This window comes from Callospermophilus lateralis, chromosome 13, assembly GCF_048772815.1.
Source record: "Callospermophilus lateralis isolate mCalLat2 chromosome 13, mCalLat2.hap1, whole genome shotgun sequence".
In the NCBI taxonomy this organism is placed as follows: domain Eukaryota; kingdom Metazoa; phylum Chordata; class Mammalia; order Rodentia; family Sciuridae; genus Callospermophilus; species Callospermophilus lateralis.
This window is the reverse complement of record NC_135317.1, coordinates 71,284,938-71,302,134: the sequence shown is the minus strand read 5'-3', so window position 1 is coordinate 71,302,134 and position 17,197 is coordinate 71,284,938. Positions and strand designations below refer to the sequence as shown.

The following is a 17,197-nucleotide window of genomic DNA, read 5'->3' as shown; positions in this document are numbered from 1 at the left end:
TCATGAGTGGTACTGTTGGCATTCTGCTGTCAGAAATTGTCCTGTGCACTGTAGAATGTTGAGTGGTATCACTGGACCCTACCCACTGGACATAAGCCACCTGAGTCATGATTATCAAAAAGGTCTCCAGATGTTGCCAATGTCCCCGCAGGGAACAGAATCACCCACTTTAAAACTGCTAGCTTCTATGGACTAACAAGATGGGTGTTAAGGTTCTAGAGTAGCTCCCTTGAATAAAAGATCCATATTCTCTTTCCTACCTTACAAAACTATCATCATAAACTCATACCCTTCCAACTGAGATCAACAAATACAAGAGACATAAATGTAAGAAAACTAAAGAATTGTTTTATTAGTGGGATAGAGGTGGACAAACAACAGTCAGCTCATATGTTATTAAATAGAATAAAAAGGAATAAAAGATTGCAGACATCACAGTGATGAATTTCCATAGACAATAGATTTACACCACATGGAATGTTTATATACAAGATGTCTTGATATTAGTGACCAATTTATATTCAATCTCTTTTTCCAAGTTCAAGAACGTTCAAAACCTCAGACTTTAAATTTAAAACTTCTTAATAACTACTATTCCTGAGTAAAGACCTTTTTTCCCCCTTAACATTATTGTTTTCCCCAAGATCTCAAAGGTCATATCTCATACTCCTAGAAGTAATCACACACAGGATTAAAAGCCCAACCAAGAAAGTATCATTTCTATAAAGTTGTTCCTAAGAGAAAAAAAAAAAAAAAAAGACATAGACATCTTATACAATTGTTGCTGAAAAACAGCAATATTAATCCCAAAATACCATGCTTACTATACAAAAAGGCGTGGCTCATGGAACCAAGTATATCAAGCTACAGCAGTTGAATATCAATCTTTAAAGGGTTGGCTCTATTAAGTACTGCACACAGCTCTGTCTCTCTGCCAGGTTAGCGCATGCCCAGGATCTGTCTGCTTTTTAGTTGGTAATTTTTTTCAATATCTGACAGAGCTTGAGCCCGCAGCTGGGCAGCATGAAGCCTTTTCTTCAGATCCTTGCACTTGGATTTGGAGGTGAGCTGACTCTCCGAATTCTCACTTCTCATGATGTTCTCTTTACTTTCTCCACTGAAATGAACTTTCTTCTTAATTATTGAGGATGGGAAGTCAAGAAGTTCTTTAGAAAGGAAAAGAAAACAGGTTTGAGTTACTTGAATAGGAGTTCAACTCCTATACATGTATCATAATTTTCAAAAAATATTTACTCTCAGGAGGCTGAGGCAGGAGGAGTGTGAGTTCAAAGCCAGCCTCAGCAACGTTAAGGTGCTAAGCAACTCAGTGAGAGACCATGTCTCTGAATAAAAATACAAAATAGGGCTGAGGGTGTGGCTCAGTGGTTGAGTGAGTGCCCCTGAGTCCAATCCCCAGTATCCAAAAAATAAATAAATAAATAAATAAATAAAATTTACTGTTCTGACTCACATTTGAATGTGGGTACCTGTCTGATTTTCTCTGGGATAAAAGGTTAAGGGCATGGACAGAAACAAGCCAGTCTTTTTTTTTTGTTGCTGCTGTTTTTCCCTGGTACTGGGATCAAACCCAGGGACACTCTACAATTGAGCTACATTCCCTTTTTGAGACATGGTCTCACTAGGTTGTCCAGGCTAGCCTTGAACTTGCTGTCCTCCTGCCTCAGCCTCCTGAGTAGCTGGGATTTCAGGTATGCCATCACTCCCAGTACCAATTAGCCTTTTAATCTATATGACTAAAAACAAACCAAACGTAAGGAACAAACGTTTCATTCATTCATTCATTTTGCAGTGCTAGGAATACAGTGCGTGCCAGGCAAGTACTCTACCACCAAGCTAAGCTCCAGCCTGTTTTATTCCCACAACAGTCAACTTTCCTCTTAGGGTTAAAACCTTTGGGGATGATGGGCACAGTATAATACTTCTGGAAATCAGTATTTTTATCTCTGCTCTGGAAAACCAGTGCCATTCTGTGTAGGACACCTTACTTTCAGAAAAGCACAGAAGCAGAGACTGTTGCTTGTGGGGAAACCTGCAGTTTGGGTCAAGTGTGTAGTTCAAAGTAGATTAACTACCCAGAAATTTGTTTAAAAAAAAAAACTAAAATGCTGTATGGACAAGGTAAATCAAGTAATGGTGCACTAAAAAATGCAAACCGTACTTTTCATATGGAAAAATAATCGTATTTACTTAGAGAAGTAACACTATTAACCACTGACAGAATTTGCTGGGGATTAGAGGCTTGCAGGTTTCAATTCTAGAGGCTTCTTATTTCTCCTTTGTAGTCACTTAAAGGAAATATGTTTAAATATTTACTGAGTTCATAGTATGGGCCATTGTGAACCAAACAAAGGCCCTATTCTAGTAGGAGGAGACAGATGATAAACAAACAAACAAACAAGTGCAGATGGGGCCGAAGCATGTGCTATAAGGAAGATAATACCAACATGGCCTGCTGGGTGGTGGCGGCAATATTGAGAGAAAACTTCAGGTGAATGCTGAGCAAAAAACAGGACAAAGGTGAGGAAGAAAGAAGCCACAGAGTTGTCTGGATAAAAAAGAGACAGAAAGGTTGCCACACAGAGCCCTTCCTTCCCCAGTCCCCTGACTTCCTCCATGTATTGTTTCTACTTCAAAGCAAATGAATTGCTTTCAGACTTTAACTCCATGGGCTCAAAAAAAAAATTTTTTTTTTTTTAAGTACTGGAGATTGAACTTAGAGGAGCCCTACCACTGAGCTACATTCTCAGTCCTTTTTAAATTCTGAGACAGTTTCACTAAGTTGCCTTGGCTGGCCTCGAACTTGCAATCTTTGCTTGTACCTCAGCCTCCCAGGTGGCTGAGATTACAGGCCAGCAGTTGGGATGATAAGCATGTGTATCCACCTGTTATAACCACAAATACTTACACATTTGTAAATCAACATATGGTTTACAAGAGAATATTTAAAAAAAAGAATACTATTTTGTTCAATAGAAAAAAATGAGTATTTTATTAAACAAGGGATAGCTTTAGCAAAGATGCAGCTGCATACTGTGAAATGAGTATAGTTAGAAAAAAGAAACATTTTAAGGGATAAAGCCTATATTTCATATAATCTATTTCATTTACTTCTATCAAGAGTTTATCTATCACTTAGTCACTATAAAGTTATTGCAATCATCAGACTAACTTAAGCAGGTTTTTTATTTGCCTCATTTACAAAATGCTGTCACACCAAACTGATCTGATTCTCTCCCAAATTATTAAAGATGCAAATGGCAGCCTTCATATATGCATGCTATTCTACATGGAATAAGGGAGTCATAAGAACTCTGATGAAGTTTCATTGAACATGCAGATGCTAAATTTTTAAAACCAACACAAAACTTTGAATACATAATTTGTGTCATAAAGAAATTAAAAGAAAAGACGTTTAGCATTTTGCATTTTCCAAAATTCTAGACAGCAGACTAAATTAGATCCGTAAAAAATGAAATGGAAAAAGGCAAGTGAGAGGATCTGTTGGTGTAGTCAATCATCACGAGGACACAGCAGGGACAACGCTACATGAAGGCAGCGCAGTGAGCAGGCTGTCTGCACCCAAGCTCTGAAGCGGGGTGGCTCGCACAGCTGTGCACACATTAACCATATTTCAACAAATACATGTCTCAATTTGAAAGGGTCTAAAGCAAGGATTCAAAAGTCATGGTCAATTCTGCACTTGACTTCTATGTCTTTTAAGCCACACTCTATGGTTGAGGTGTGGCAGTATTAAAGTGTTAGGGTTTTTGCTTGAAAATAGAAATAGGGTTTTGATAATACAACCAAAGAAAAATTTAAAACATACTGTTGTAAAAATATCTTCATTCTAAAAAATGAATATCAAATACTAAACATGTAGTTTAATAAGGTAAATAAAATTGAAGATGAAAGCATATGACTCACTGCCTCAGGTCTATGAACCCAGTAAATAAATCACTAACTATAATAGAATTTTATTTCCATTGAAGCACATATATTCAGTGAAATATATCTTTTAAGATTTGAGACTTTGTAAAATGAAAAACAGCTACCAAGGCCACCTTGAGGGTATCACTGATGTGCACATCTTCATTTGTAGCACCAACTTCTGCACACCGAGCTGACTCTCATACCTGGAGTACTCGCCAGAGAGAGGAACTTCTGCTCCTTCAGCAAGCTGTAGTTCTTCACCAGATTTTCTGCTCTAGCCAGTTTGTCCTCTGCTAGTCTCTCCCGAACACAAAGTTCACGTTCCTTCTCTTTAAAAATGTAATAGGAAAAATGAACAAAGAGCTTTGGCTATAAAACAATTTACATTTGGTAATCTTTTCTTATCATTCTATTAGCATGCCTGACCACGGCAGAGTAATGTTTTGTGAAAGGTTTCTTACTGGTTTCTTAACCTAATCAACCAGATCCTGCATTTTTAATTTAGTGTAATAGTAAGTCATAAGCTATTGCACGTTTTCTTGTTAGGAACTTGTTTAAGTACAAATACAAAGTTAGTTTTTACTTGGTCATGTTGTGTGGGAGCCATCTCTGCTCTCCAAGGTAAACAGGCAACAGCTAGTTTCCAGGGCATTCCCTGGTCTTATAGCACAAAATCTCTTTCTTCTGGTTCAGCAGTAGCACCAAAATGGAAGGGGAAAAAAATAACTGAGTTAAGGGGTGACTCTTTAGGTTAGAAACAAAGCCTACTTTCATTCATGGCCCAGATTTCAGAGAAAGAGGTGTGTGTGTGTGTGTGTGTGTGTGTGTGTGTGTGTGTTTAAAGAGTTCTTTTGACAAGAGAGTCAATAAAAAGTCTCCAGATAAGCACAAGCTATCCCTATACAGTGAGCATATCTCACAGCACTATACAATGTTTTTATCATTAGGAAGCAAAACATTAATGAACACACTGAATGCTTGATAAGCATATTTAAATAGAAAAACATTTGAAGTCTGCATAGGGCATAAGGCCACAGAAATGAAATTAGGGGTGTCATTAGAATGGCAGGAGACACACATAGCTCCATCCCTGACACATATAGCTCCATCCCTGTCTCTGAATGTTAAAATGGAGATTCTCATTGCTATTGTTACCTGGTATGATTCTAAGACGCTGGTAGTAACTTTCATCTTAGTGGAATAGACAGACTTCCAACCTCAAAAACTAATTAGCATCAAATCAGTTAATACTAATTTCATTGATATTAATACTCATCACAGTAATATTTATAATTCTAGAATATCTTGCACCTATATTCTCCACAGAATTGCCTAAACATACCAGTCTAATACTGTCGCATTTTAGACCGTTTTATGACAGAAGGCAGCACATTGTAAGACCTTCCTTTACAATGGAACAAACCTTAGGGTAGCAAAGATGAAAAAGAAATAAGTAATTCCACAATAAAGTGCAATGACTATTGTGTTAGGCCCAACCCAGTTAATACCCAAGAATATATGACTAACAACTGACTCCAAAGAAAGAAGTCCAACATGAAAGCGTCAGCAAGCTTGGTTATTTAGTTAAATGTTCTGGTTGATAGAAGGTTCTAGGAGGACCTATACATATAAACTATTGTGTTATGTACACACATCAGAGCAACCCACTCATAGCGCCTCTCTGCTCCTCCCACACCACGTGGACTTACGCTCCAGCCTTTCCTCTCTGGCTTTGAGGGCTCGCTCTCGCTCCTGTAACTGTATTTCTTTTAGTTTCAGCTCACTCAGGACAGGAGTAGACTCCTGTGACTTTTCAGGCTCTCCTAATCGTCGCCCTCTCCTTTCAAGATGTCTTCTTTGTTCTTCAGCAACCAAGTCTGCTATCAAAGGGTTCTCAAGAATTTCTTCCACAGAAGGTCGATGGTAATCCTAGGGAAAAATACTCAATGACTGCATAACAGAATATTTTTCCTCAGAAAGTAGTTACATTAAAAGGGTAAATATTTCCAAGGCAAAAGAGAAGATTGTTCAAAGAGACAGGTCTTTTTTTTTTTTTTTTTTAACCAGGAATTGAACCCACAGGTACTTAACAACTGAACCAAATCTCTAGCCCATTTTTATTTTTTATTTTGAGATAGGTCTTAAGTTGCTTAGGGTCTCACTAAGTTGCCGAGTCTGGCTTTGAACTTGTGATCCTCCTGCCTCAGTCTCTCAAGCCACTGTGCCCAGCTACAGAAATAGGTCTTAAACATCTGAAAAAATAAGTTCACTGGTCTTGAAGTTCTGAGTCCATAAGGTAACGCAGATTTTAACTTATTCCCCTTTTACCCTCCCCCTTTGTAAGAAGGCTCAGTCCCTTTGGTACAACTGGTGCTGGTGCTTGACAGCACAGCTGGGTCTGCTGTAGAAGAAGCACCACCTTTGAGTGTCTAAACCACAGGTAACAGGATCCTTCCCACCAACCTTCACCTGCTACTTCCTCTGTATCCCTGTTACAGCATTTCCCTTCCACTCTCACATTAACCTTGTCTCAGAACATATCTTTCACCATCCCACTGCCAGAGTTTTTCCACAAAATCTCTTTATTCAAGTTCTTCTTCTTCTACTCTACTTATTTCTGGCTCCTTCCCTGACTACCTGTTACTTTGAAGTAGACAACAACCAGGGGAACTGAGGATTTGGATCCTTTCTGTAATCTTTCCTCACCACCGACCATCTGTTAGCATGGAAGAGAGTGGAGGAAAAAGAAAGCAAGCACAAAAGGTAGGCTGGCAAGGACCTGCAATATGCCAGATTTACATGTTTTCACTTGTGTTAACAGAGTATATTTAGCTAAGGAAATATTTTCTTTAGTCTCCATCGCTTTATAAGAGAGAATATATACTCCAAATTTCAATTGAAAGATAAAATCAGATGATATAAAATCTTATAGCCTTTACCTTTAAATTTAACATCCTCGTAATAATGTCATTCAATTCATCAGAATAACGATATGGAATTCTCCTGAATTTGCCTTCTCTGATCTTCCCGGCTAGTTCTTTTTGGTTGAAAGCAGTAAATGGAGGCCTGGGGTAAAAAATATAAGTAAAAATGAATGATGGAAAGGAAGGAAGGAAGAGAAAGAAAAGAAGGACATAAAGAAGAAAGAAAAAATTTTAAATGAAAATAGATAATAGTAACTGAATCAAAAACATAAACACCAATTGTATTTCTTTTTACTTCTGGGACTTCCTTCTATAGCTAACTTTAATAGTACTACTTTCATACTATTGACCCCTTGGGTTGTTAAGTCATGCTGGCGGGGTGGGGTGGGGGGTTATCCTGTGCTTTGTAGGATATTTTGTGGTATCCCTGGCCTCTCTCTATCCACTAGTACATTCTAGTTGTGACAACCAAAAATGTCTAGATATTGCCAAATGTTCCATGGGGGACAAAAACTGCTTCCCCACAAACCCTGTAAAAGAACCACTGTGCTATAGAATAGTTTAAAAGGAAAAAAAAGGAAAAGAACTGGACCTCTTTCCTATCCTCCAAATCCCCAGACCTATCCCTTTGATCTGTTTTATTTCTTCCCTGTCCTTGTAATAGCTTTACATTATCTGCCTGACCTTGAATAAGCATCAGTCTAACAAGAAAGCATCTAACAGTCAAGACCCTTTAATAAGTCAGGACCCAGAGGCTGCAGTTGTGGCTCAGCGGTAGAGGGCTTGCCTCACACGTGTGAGGCACTGGGTTCGAGCCTTAAAAATAAATAAATAAATAAAGGTATTGTGTCCATCTACAACTAAGAAAAAAAAATTTAAAAAAGAAGTCAGAACCCAGCTTCATGGATGACATCTTTTTTTTAATTGTTTATCTACTTTACTAAAAGAATTTGATAGTTCTTCAGATGTGAATATGTTTTAATTAGCATAGATGCTCAAAAAGCTGGACCCAATGAAAGGTGACAGTGTAAACCTTAGACTAGGAATCTGACTTTATTATACTTACATTAATGCACACAATTCATACAGCAAACAACCCAGTGACCATATATCTGATTTCTCATTATAGGACATGCGATTCATTTGTTCCTAGAAGGGGGAAAAGGTAAGAAAGTTAAATAAAAGTTCATCTTGTTGGCCAGGCATGGTGGCACATGCACGACTGTAATCCCAGTGGCTCAGAAGGCTGAAGTGGGAAGATCAAGAATTCAAAGCCAGCCTCAGCAACTTAGCAAGGCCCTAAGCAACTCAGTGAGACTCTGTCTCTAAATAAAATACTTTTTTAAAAGGGATGAGGATGTGGCTCAGTAGTTAAGCACCCTTGGGTTCAATCCCCTGTACAAAAAAAAAAAAAAAAAGTTTATTTGGTTTTTAAAATTTTATAAAACTTTTAAAAAAATTATACCTGAGTAGAAAACAGAAACTCAAAGCTTGGTAGTATTTACTTAAGAAAGAGGGGGGAGGGGCTGGGGATGTGGCTCAAGTGGTAGCGCGTCCGTCTGGCATGCGTGCGGCCCAGGTTCGATCCTCAGCACCACATACAAACAAAGATGTTGTGTCTGCCAAAAACTAAGAAATAAAATATTAAAAAAAAAAAAAAAAGAAAGAGGGGGGAGAAAAATGTTATAAATATTTTATTTATAGCAAGAACTTCAAATACAAAAGACTAATTCACTTTATGAGACAATAACAAAAGTATATACTTTATCCTCAAATTTATAATGGAAAGGCTAGGGATGTGGCTCAATGGCAGAGTGCTTGCCTAGCATGTAAGGGCCCTGACACCAAAAAAGCAAAATTTATAAGGGGAAAAGAACAACAATCTTGTCCCAATATACTTTGTCATATATAATTCATTCCCTTATTTTTCATTCACAAGTGAAAATGTTTACTGTTGGATAGATATTAACCATTCAAAACTGAATATAAAAGATCTCTACCCTCGAGGCATTCATAATCTAGAAACTCTATTTTTTTGAGAGAAAGGGTTTTGTTAGGTTGTTCAAGCTAAACTCAAACTCCAAGGCCCCCCCAAATCATCTTACCTCAGCCTCCTGAGTAGCTAGGATTATAGGTGTGTACCATTGAGTCTAATTAGAAATCTCATTTTATTTTATTGAATGATTGATTACAGTGCTGGAAAATGAATCCAGGGGCACTCTCTACCACTGAGCTACCAACCTCTCCAGTCCCTTTTATTTATTTATTTATTTATTTATTTATTTATTATTAGTTGTTCGTGGACCTTTATTTATTTATTTATTTATTTATTTATTTTAAAGAGAGAGAGAGAGAATTTTATTATTTATTTTTTAGTTTTCAGCGGACACAACATCTTTGTTTGTATGTGGTGCTGAGGATCGAACCCGGGCCACACGCATGCCAGGCGAGCGCGCTACCATATGAGCCACATCCCCAGCCCCTTTTATTTATTTATAAGCAATGCTGAGAATAGAACCCAGTGTCTCACACATGCTAAGCAAGCATTCTACCACTGAGCCACAACCCTAACCCCTTATTTTTTATTTTGAGACAGGATCTCACCAAGTTGCCCAACATGGTCTCTAATCTCTAATCCCCCTGCCTTAGCCTCCTGAGTAGCTGGGATTAAAAGTGCCACCGTGTCCAGTCACAAACTTCATTTTAAAAGAAACAGAGAAAATTCCAGAATAACTAAAACATATTATTTAGCACCCATTTAAGTGTGTACATAAATAGTTAACTGAATTATTCATTTATATATTTTTCCTTAATCCACTGTATAAGTCAAAGCAATCACTAATATTCTCATTACCTATTTTAATTGTTTGCCCTTCTTCTATGCCTACAGTAACAATCGTCTACCATAGCTCTTATTCTCAACAGAGGGACTGAGGGCAAGTACCAAAATCTCCAGGAGGCCGATTAGTGTTTTAAAACCCACTGGTGAGGTCTGATACCACTCCTTGACAATTAATGACTTAGGGGAACCAAACTGATCTAATTACAAGGGCAGGAAAAAAAGGGAACAAAGAATTGCATAGGTTTCAAATTTTCCAAGAACCATTTTTGGTTCTTCTTTAACCTAATCTTCCTTTATGTTAAAGCCTTTCAATTTGGAATTTGATACAGTGAGAAAATGGCACTGTTCTGGCCATGTCTGATCTTAATTAAAAAAAAAAAAAAAAAAAAAAAACATAAACTTGCAGTTTTATACTGCAATCAGATGTTAGCATAATTTATAAAATATTGGAAAATTCCAGAAATGTTTGTAAGCTAATAAAACAATGGAAAAAAAAAAAACTCTTTTCATCAATATCTACTCAGGTTTCATATATTAATATATTGATGCTGTTCCTTATTGATTTATGGTTCTTTAAAAGCCATCAGACCATCATGAAAATCAAAGGGAGAACAGCATTGTAGAAGAAAGGGACAAGGGGGAGGCAGGAGGGAAGGAAAGGGGAAATACTGGGGAACGATATTAGCTAAAGCTTATTGTTATGTTATATGAATATGTAACAACAAATCCCACCATTATGTACATCTGTGATGCACCAATAAAAAAATAGGGAAAATAAATAAAAGCCATCAGATAATATCTAATGACAGCCACAAACACTCCAAGGAAATAATCAAAAAGGAAGAAAGATAATACATACAAGGTTATGCATACAGTGCTCCTTTGGAAACAAAATATCCATCAACAGAGACAATGGATAAAGTAAAGTGATAGACTTTCTATAAATGAATTTCAGGAAAAGGTAATAAGAAAAAAAATTTTTTAAATTAACATTGTAAAAACATGTTATCTGAAATATGTGAGCTTTGTGAGTGCCATATATCCAAGTACAAGAATCCAACTAGAGATAAAATACAGTGTCCAAGGACCTTCCCAGAGATCCGTATTCACTGGGTATGAACTCAGGACCCAGGACTAACAAAACCTCCGAGTGAGTATGATGTAGGTGTGCCCAGGACCCATGCTTTGGAAAGCACTGTTGCTCTTGAAGGTGGAGACAAAACCCATTTCATCTTTGTTAATTCCAGAGCTTTGAACTTGGTAATAGTTCAATAAAAACTGAATTCAAGAAAAATTGAATTGCTGATACAGAGGAATATAAGGGTCAGGTGGTTCGTTTGAAACTTAAAATGAAACAGTATTATTAGTTCTTGGCTAAATACAAAGAAACCAACAACAATAAACCTTGCATTTGAATGCTTAGCATTAAGGAGTTAAAAAGCATCTAAATTCTGAAATACTTACAGGAGACATGTAATAAGGTGTACCAACAAATGTTTTTGCAAAACTCGTATCATGGTTTAATATTCTAGCTAGCCCAAAATCTCCAAGTTTGACGTTTTGCTTGCCATCCAGGAAAACATTGGCTGGTTTCAGATCCCGATGCAGCACAGTATGACCACCATCACTTCGTCTGTGACACTCCTTCAGGGCTAGAGTCAACTGAGCCATCACTCGAAGAACAAAATCTTCATCTAAGTATTGTCTGAAACCAAAACATTTTTACGGCATATAATGTCTGAGTAAAATCATTACAAATAAGGAATGAGGTGAATTATCTAGTTTTTCCTGTATACGAATAGGGAAATAATTACTTGATGCCAAATATGGGTATTGATTCACCAGTGATTTTTCTAAAGTACCATGGACCCTCCAAATACAAGAAGACTCTTCTATGTTACTAAGTACTTTGCCCCTGATCCTAACATAAGATTCTTAACAGCAACAAAACTAGACCCCTTTTCAGCTTACATCTAACATTATATTTCCCACTATTATTTATATTTATGGGGAAAAAAAGAATTTTAAAATGATTATATAGGCAATAAATGGCAGAGCTGACATTTAAAAAATGGAAGATTATAATTACCTTTCCTTGGTTCCCTTTGTAATTACACTAGCCAGGTCCCCTCCTTCACAATATTCCATTACAATGTACAGCGTTGTATTGGTTCTGTCAATAATTCGATCGTAATAGCGGACAATGTTTGGATGTTTCAGTTCACGAAGCAAATTCACTTCAGAAACAAGCATCTGTTTCTCAGCTTCTGTCATAGAGCCATAGTCAAGTTCTTTCCAAACTAATATCTGAAATAAGAAAATGTCCGAAGTATGAATGAACTTGTTATGCTCAAAACAAAGAATGGAAGTTCCAAAAACTAAAAAAAAATTGCCTTCTTTTTAAACATATTCCACAATACAAAGTCATGATCATGTTATGTAGTTAAATAAACTTCATGAGCCCAGAGTTTATTGCCATAATCTTCCTCTACTTTTTAAGCAGTAAATGATGCTATAGGGGGAGGGAGGCGGATGAGGCACAAGAGGACTCCCCCAACCCCTTACTCACAGTTGCTTAATAGGAAATTGGCCAAAAAGTACTTTGGTCACAGTCAGGGGAGGGGTGTCCAAAGTCCCTGTCTATTCCAATCGGTCAGGCAGCTTCCTCTCCAGTGTTTCTTTCTGCACAAGCTCTACCTAAACGCATGGGGAAAGAGGAGTCTGCTAACCGGACTGATGGGTGTTTTAAATGAGTTCTGACTGCAGATACAAAGCTTCAGGCCTGGTGGTCCTGCCCCTCCATGGCACTGGGGTCCTACTCTCGGCTCTAAGAATAGCTCAGGACTGAGTTAGCTGCCACCGACGGAAAACCCGGGGCAAGCCAAAGCTGGAGAAAGGGAGGAAAAGGGACAGAAAATAACGAACAAAAACGGAAATATGTATTATATAAAAGAAAAGACGCAGCCTCCCATCTCTTGAACGATCCAGGACAAGCTGTCAATCTGTCAATCGCAGACCCCGGGGAGGCCGCCGAGACTTTCCGGCACCCACCACCAGAGGCCCGTCGGTTCCTCCGCGCAGGGCCCTCGCCCCGGGCTACCGAAACCTCAGCGGGAGCCGGGACACGTCGGGGCCCGGCGCTCACCTTGCCGTCGCTCTTCCTCCGGATCTTTTGGCAGCGGCCATAGGAGCCCGTGCCGATGGTGTACAGCACTTCGTAGTCCTCCACCCGGGACGGCATGGCCGGGCCGCCGCCGGACTCGCGCTGACCCGGCACGTCGCGCCACAGCCACGGCAGCCCAGAGTCCCGGAAAGGGCACCGACCCGCCACCCAGGCCGCGGGCAGCGTTTAACCGTCGCCAGCCCGGGCCTCGCAACCTATTGGCAGACAAGGAGGTATCTTCGCCTCTCTGATTGGCTAAGAAAAACAACACCCTAGGCATCTTGGGAAAAGGGTGTCGCTAAGCAACCGCGTCGGCGTCGGTGTCCGGCCTTCAACCTCTGGGAGAAGAGGGCGGAGCTAAGCCAAAGCGGGAGTCCAGGAAAAGAAAAGCAATCGCCGCTGGGGGCCTTGGACAGTTCTGTCCCTTGTTGAGGTCGCCGAGCTAACTGAGGTCCGAGGGCCTCTCAGCCCCCGTTGCACACCACCAGATCCAACTACCTTCGGACTTTTCCATTCTGACAGCTCGCTCTATCTGCCTTCCTCTGCACAACGCTCACCTCTAGCAAGTTCCGGAACCCTGAAACTGAGATAAGTATAGGTGAAAACTTAGAATCCCTCACCGAAGGATGCATGGACCAGTGTTTACTATGCTATCAGGGCTGTACTAAACACTACATCTTTATTATGTATTCATCAACTCAAAGCTATAAAGAAGAAATTAATGTTATTACTATTTCCCATGAGGAAATGGAGGCACAGAAAGGTTTAATCAATCGCTTCAGGTCCAACAGCCAAGAAGAGAAGAATTGCTGCAAAAATAGTCAATACTCATAGCAATGATTTAAAGTTTACACATAACTTTAAGGTACAATCATCATAGATTATTTCTGAACACCAGATTTAGAGGCCTGTTCAACATACAAAGGAGGTATAGAATGTGGAAGTCCCTGATGTATGGAAATATTCAGGAGAATATGGTGGCCCTAAGGCAGGGAAAGTCAAGACTACCAAATAATCCAAATAATATATCTGGGATGCCTGACACATAACTTCATTGAATACAGTCTCCTTTGGGCATCCACAGAAATCATCGTACTCAGCTCACACAGCCAAATAGAACAGTCCCATTTTTACCTGGAAGAGGGGACCTAGAGGCTTCCATCTGGAACTTGTTGAAGGAATATATGCATTGTCAGAAAGCTAATAATTTGGTAATGAGTAAATAGGTCAATTTTCTTTAAATATCTGTTCAGCATGTGATTGAAGGGAACCTGACTTTCTATTAATAAGAATTACAAACCTCTTTATGTTAAAAATAAATAATTTATTACATGCATCAAATATAACATAATTGGAATTGTTAGCCAGGAGAATTATTAAATTAACATTCGAGGGCACTGTCTTACCTCAGAGGAATAAGACCCATTTAGGTTTTGAAAGTTATGTAAGGAGTTACAAATGACTGAGGTCATGGGCATCATATTTTTTTCAATGCCTCTTTACAGATTGGTATTCATGGTATTCTTTTGTTGGCTTATCCCAAATCCAGTCCTATGCCTTCTTTCTGGCCACTCTTAAGCTCTTATTCTGCCCCAAATCCAGCACTTTCTCAAATAATTTACCTGGGATGCACATCACCATCACCACCTTTGCATCTACTATTCTTCACTCCCTTAGCCACACCCCAACCCCCATCATGTCTGTCCACAGGCACAACTTGTCTTTCAAGATTCAATTCCACATTTTTTTCCTCTACTCTGAGAATCCTCCTTAGCATACCTGGACAGTCAATCCCTCCATCTACAGTATTCAGAGACCACTTTGTACATAAATCAACACTAACTTATTTTTGGCATTATTGGTTTCACAGTAGCTGAACCCCAAGCTCCTTGTAGCCAGCATAAGTCCTGGAATAAAGAAGGCATGAAATAAAGTTTTGTTAAGTGAAAACTCTGAGAAATCTGCTTATTAATAATTATGCAAGGATTTGGAGTGAACCCTCAATTACTTAGTTTTCAAATGCCAATGGCTCTGTGCAGAGACGAAATGTCTGGAAAAAGCCATCCCAGGAGTGTGAAAAGCAGCTCCTAGGTATATGTGTTCATTCAGCTAGTACTGAGCACCTACTATGATCCAGGTATAATGATAGGCATTGATATGCTGTGTGTTCATTAAGAACCGAGAAAGAAAGAAGAAGAGAGGATAGAAGGAAGGAAAGAGAGGGAAGGAGGAAAAGAAAGAAATTGATTCAGCCTCCCAGCAACTCAGGAGACTGAAGCAGGAGGATTGCAATTTCAAGGCCACAACTTGAGGCGGCCTTAGGGACTTAAGGAGACCCTGTCTCAAAACATTAAAAAGGGGCTGGGCATGTGGCTCAGAGTTAAGCACCCCTGAGCTCGATCCCTAGTACCAAAGGGGAGGGGGTAGAGAAAGAGACAATGAGGCCATAATGACAATAATAATGAAAAAAGTGGTATAGACATGGCATGACAAACTTAATTACTGCCCAGAGTTAACCACATCTTTGTGGGATGGAGCATACAAGACAGCTCAGCAGAAACCAGTAGATTCCACAGTAGACACTGGAGACTGAGGAGCATGTGGAAATCAGCTGGGGACATGTTATAGGAAACACTTCTCTGTTGAGGGCCACAGCCGAGTTGGGAAGAAGGGAGTGGTTGAGAGGTGACGCCAGCAAGCCATTGAGATGATGATGGTTAAGATAAGCTGTGTATTCAGTTACACATAGACTTTTGCTGTCCTGCAATAGGGCGGCTCTTGCTGCCTCTGGCGCCTGCTACTTTGGAGTTCCCTTGAGTTCTGGGGGGTAGGGGGTTCCGAGAGAGTGCGCATGGAGCCCAGTGGAGGGGGGCGGGGTTCCCAGGGAGCGTGTGTGGAGCGCCGGTGAGAGTTCAGAATAAAGAGTTGCTGTTTGAACCTACAAGTGCTTCGTGGAGGTTATTTGTGCCCAGCCAAACTGCGGCACTTCTCCCCACCACTCCTTCCCCCTCCCTTTATTATCCCATCTATATTCTCTCTCTCTCTCTCTCTCTCTCTCTCTCTCTCTCTCTCTCCCATCTCCCCCTCCCTCCCTCCTTCCTCCCTCTCTCTCCCTCCCTCCCTCCCTGCCTCCCTCTCCTTCCCTCCATCTCTCTCCCTCTCTCTCCCTCTCTCTTGTTTTTCTCAGTCCTGGGGGTTGAATTTAGGGTACCTGGGATTACAGCTGTGCACCATGGTGCCTGGCTTCTTCCATTCGTCCTTAAGACTCAGCTCAGATCCAGTTTCTTCCTTGGTTTTTCCCTAATGGACCTCAACTTATTGTCATCTCCTGTTTACTCCCCAAAACAGCCAACTGTGCCCTGTACATTTGCCACACATGAAGCTACATTATTAGCCTCTCATGTATATCTATCCTATCTGCCCCACTAAATCAAAAACAAATATGAATTGAGGCCCTGGCAGGTGTCAGGTGTTGAGGACTCTGCAGTGAGGACAGACATGTAGTCCCGGAGGTTGGAGAGAGACATAACATGCATGTAGAGGCAGGGAGCTGTGGCACAAGCCTCTAATCCCAGCAGCTCAGGAGGCTGAGGCAGGAGGAAAGTTCAAAGCCAGGCTCAGGAACTAAGTGAGAACCTGTCTCAAAATAAAGCTTATGCTTTATGGGCTTGGATTGTAGCTCAGCGGTAGAGTGCTTGCATAGCATGTGCAAGGCCCTGGGTTCAATCCTCAGCACCACATAAAAAAAATAAAAGATATTTGTCCAACTACAACTAAAAAATAAATATAAAAAAAAAGCATAAAAAGGATTAGGGATGTAGCTCAATGATTAAACATCCTTGTGTTCAATCCTGGTACCCAAAAAAAAAATGTGTGGAGAAATTCAACCATTATGAATTGTGTGGTGGATTGAGAAAAAAAGAGCTGATTGCACTTCAACAGAGAGCTAAGGGATGAAGAACTCCACCTGGGTGGGACCAACCTTAGAACTCCCCCATAACCACTCTCCCCAAGTCAGCCATTAATGAATTCATTGTCCTCATACTTTACTCTTTTTATTTTTATTTTTTGCCAAATGTGTTGCTTTTGTCAGTTTTCATTTAAATTGGTGAAATCTCAAATAAGAGATTTGTACTCTACCCACAAGGACCCTCACACTTATGGACATTTCTAACTTAATAGATTTGAACAAATCTGGGGTTTATGATAGTTGCCCCCAATTTTTCAGCTGTCTCCTTTGTCTTAAACAAATAATGCATTTTATTTTGTTGTATTTTGTTTTTTTTCACTGTGGTATTCCCAGCAACTATTGTGGAA

The 17,197-nt window shown here is 39.7% G+C and overlaps 1 protein-coding gene across 1 annotated transcript; it reads right to left on the bottom strand.

Moving 5' to 3' along the window:
• Nucleotides 1-326: 326 nt before the first annotated feature.
• Nucleotides 327-13,066, bottom strand: Nek2 (NIMA related kinase 2). The gene is made up of 8 exons (XM_076831634.1): nucleotides 12,863-13,066; nucleotides 11,807-12,024; nucleotides 11,182-11,422; nucleotides 7,942-8,024; nucleotides 6,891-7,017; nucleotides 5,661-5,880; nucleotides 4,155-4,280; nucleotides 327-1,166 (listed from the first exon to the last, which is right to left on the bottom strand). Exons 1-8 carry the CDS (start codon nucleotides 12,956-12,958, stop codon nucleotides 940-942), a joined length of 1,338 nt encoding a protein of 445 aa, XP_076687749.1. The 5' UTR covers nucleotides 12,959-13,066; the 3' UTR covers nucleotides 327-939.
• Between the last annotated feature and the right edge of the window lie 4,131 nt (nucleotides 13,067-17,197).

Bases quoted from the DNA above. Each gene is read 5' to 3' on its own strand.
- Nek2 (XM_076831634.1), bottom strand. From the start codon at position 12,958: ATGCCGTCCCGGGTGGAGGACTACGAAGTGCTGTACACCATCGGCACG. The intron at 11,423-11,806 runs GTAATTATAATC...TTTTGGTTTCAG, and splicing joins ACAAAGGGAACCAAGGAAAG to ACAATACTTAGATGAAGATT. The intron at 5,881-6,890 runs GTAAAGGCTATA...ATTTTTCCCTAG, and splicing joins CGAGGATGTTAAATTTAAAG to GATTACCATCGACCTTCTGT.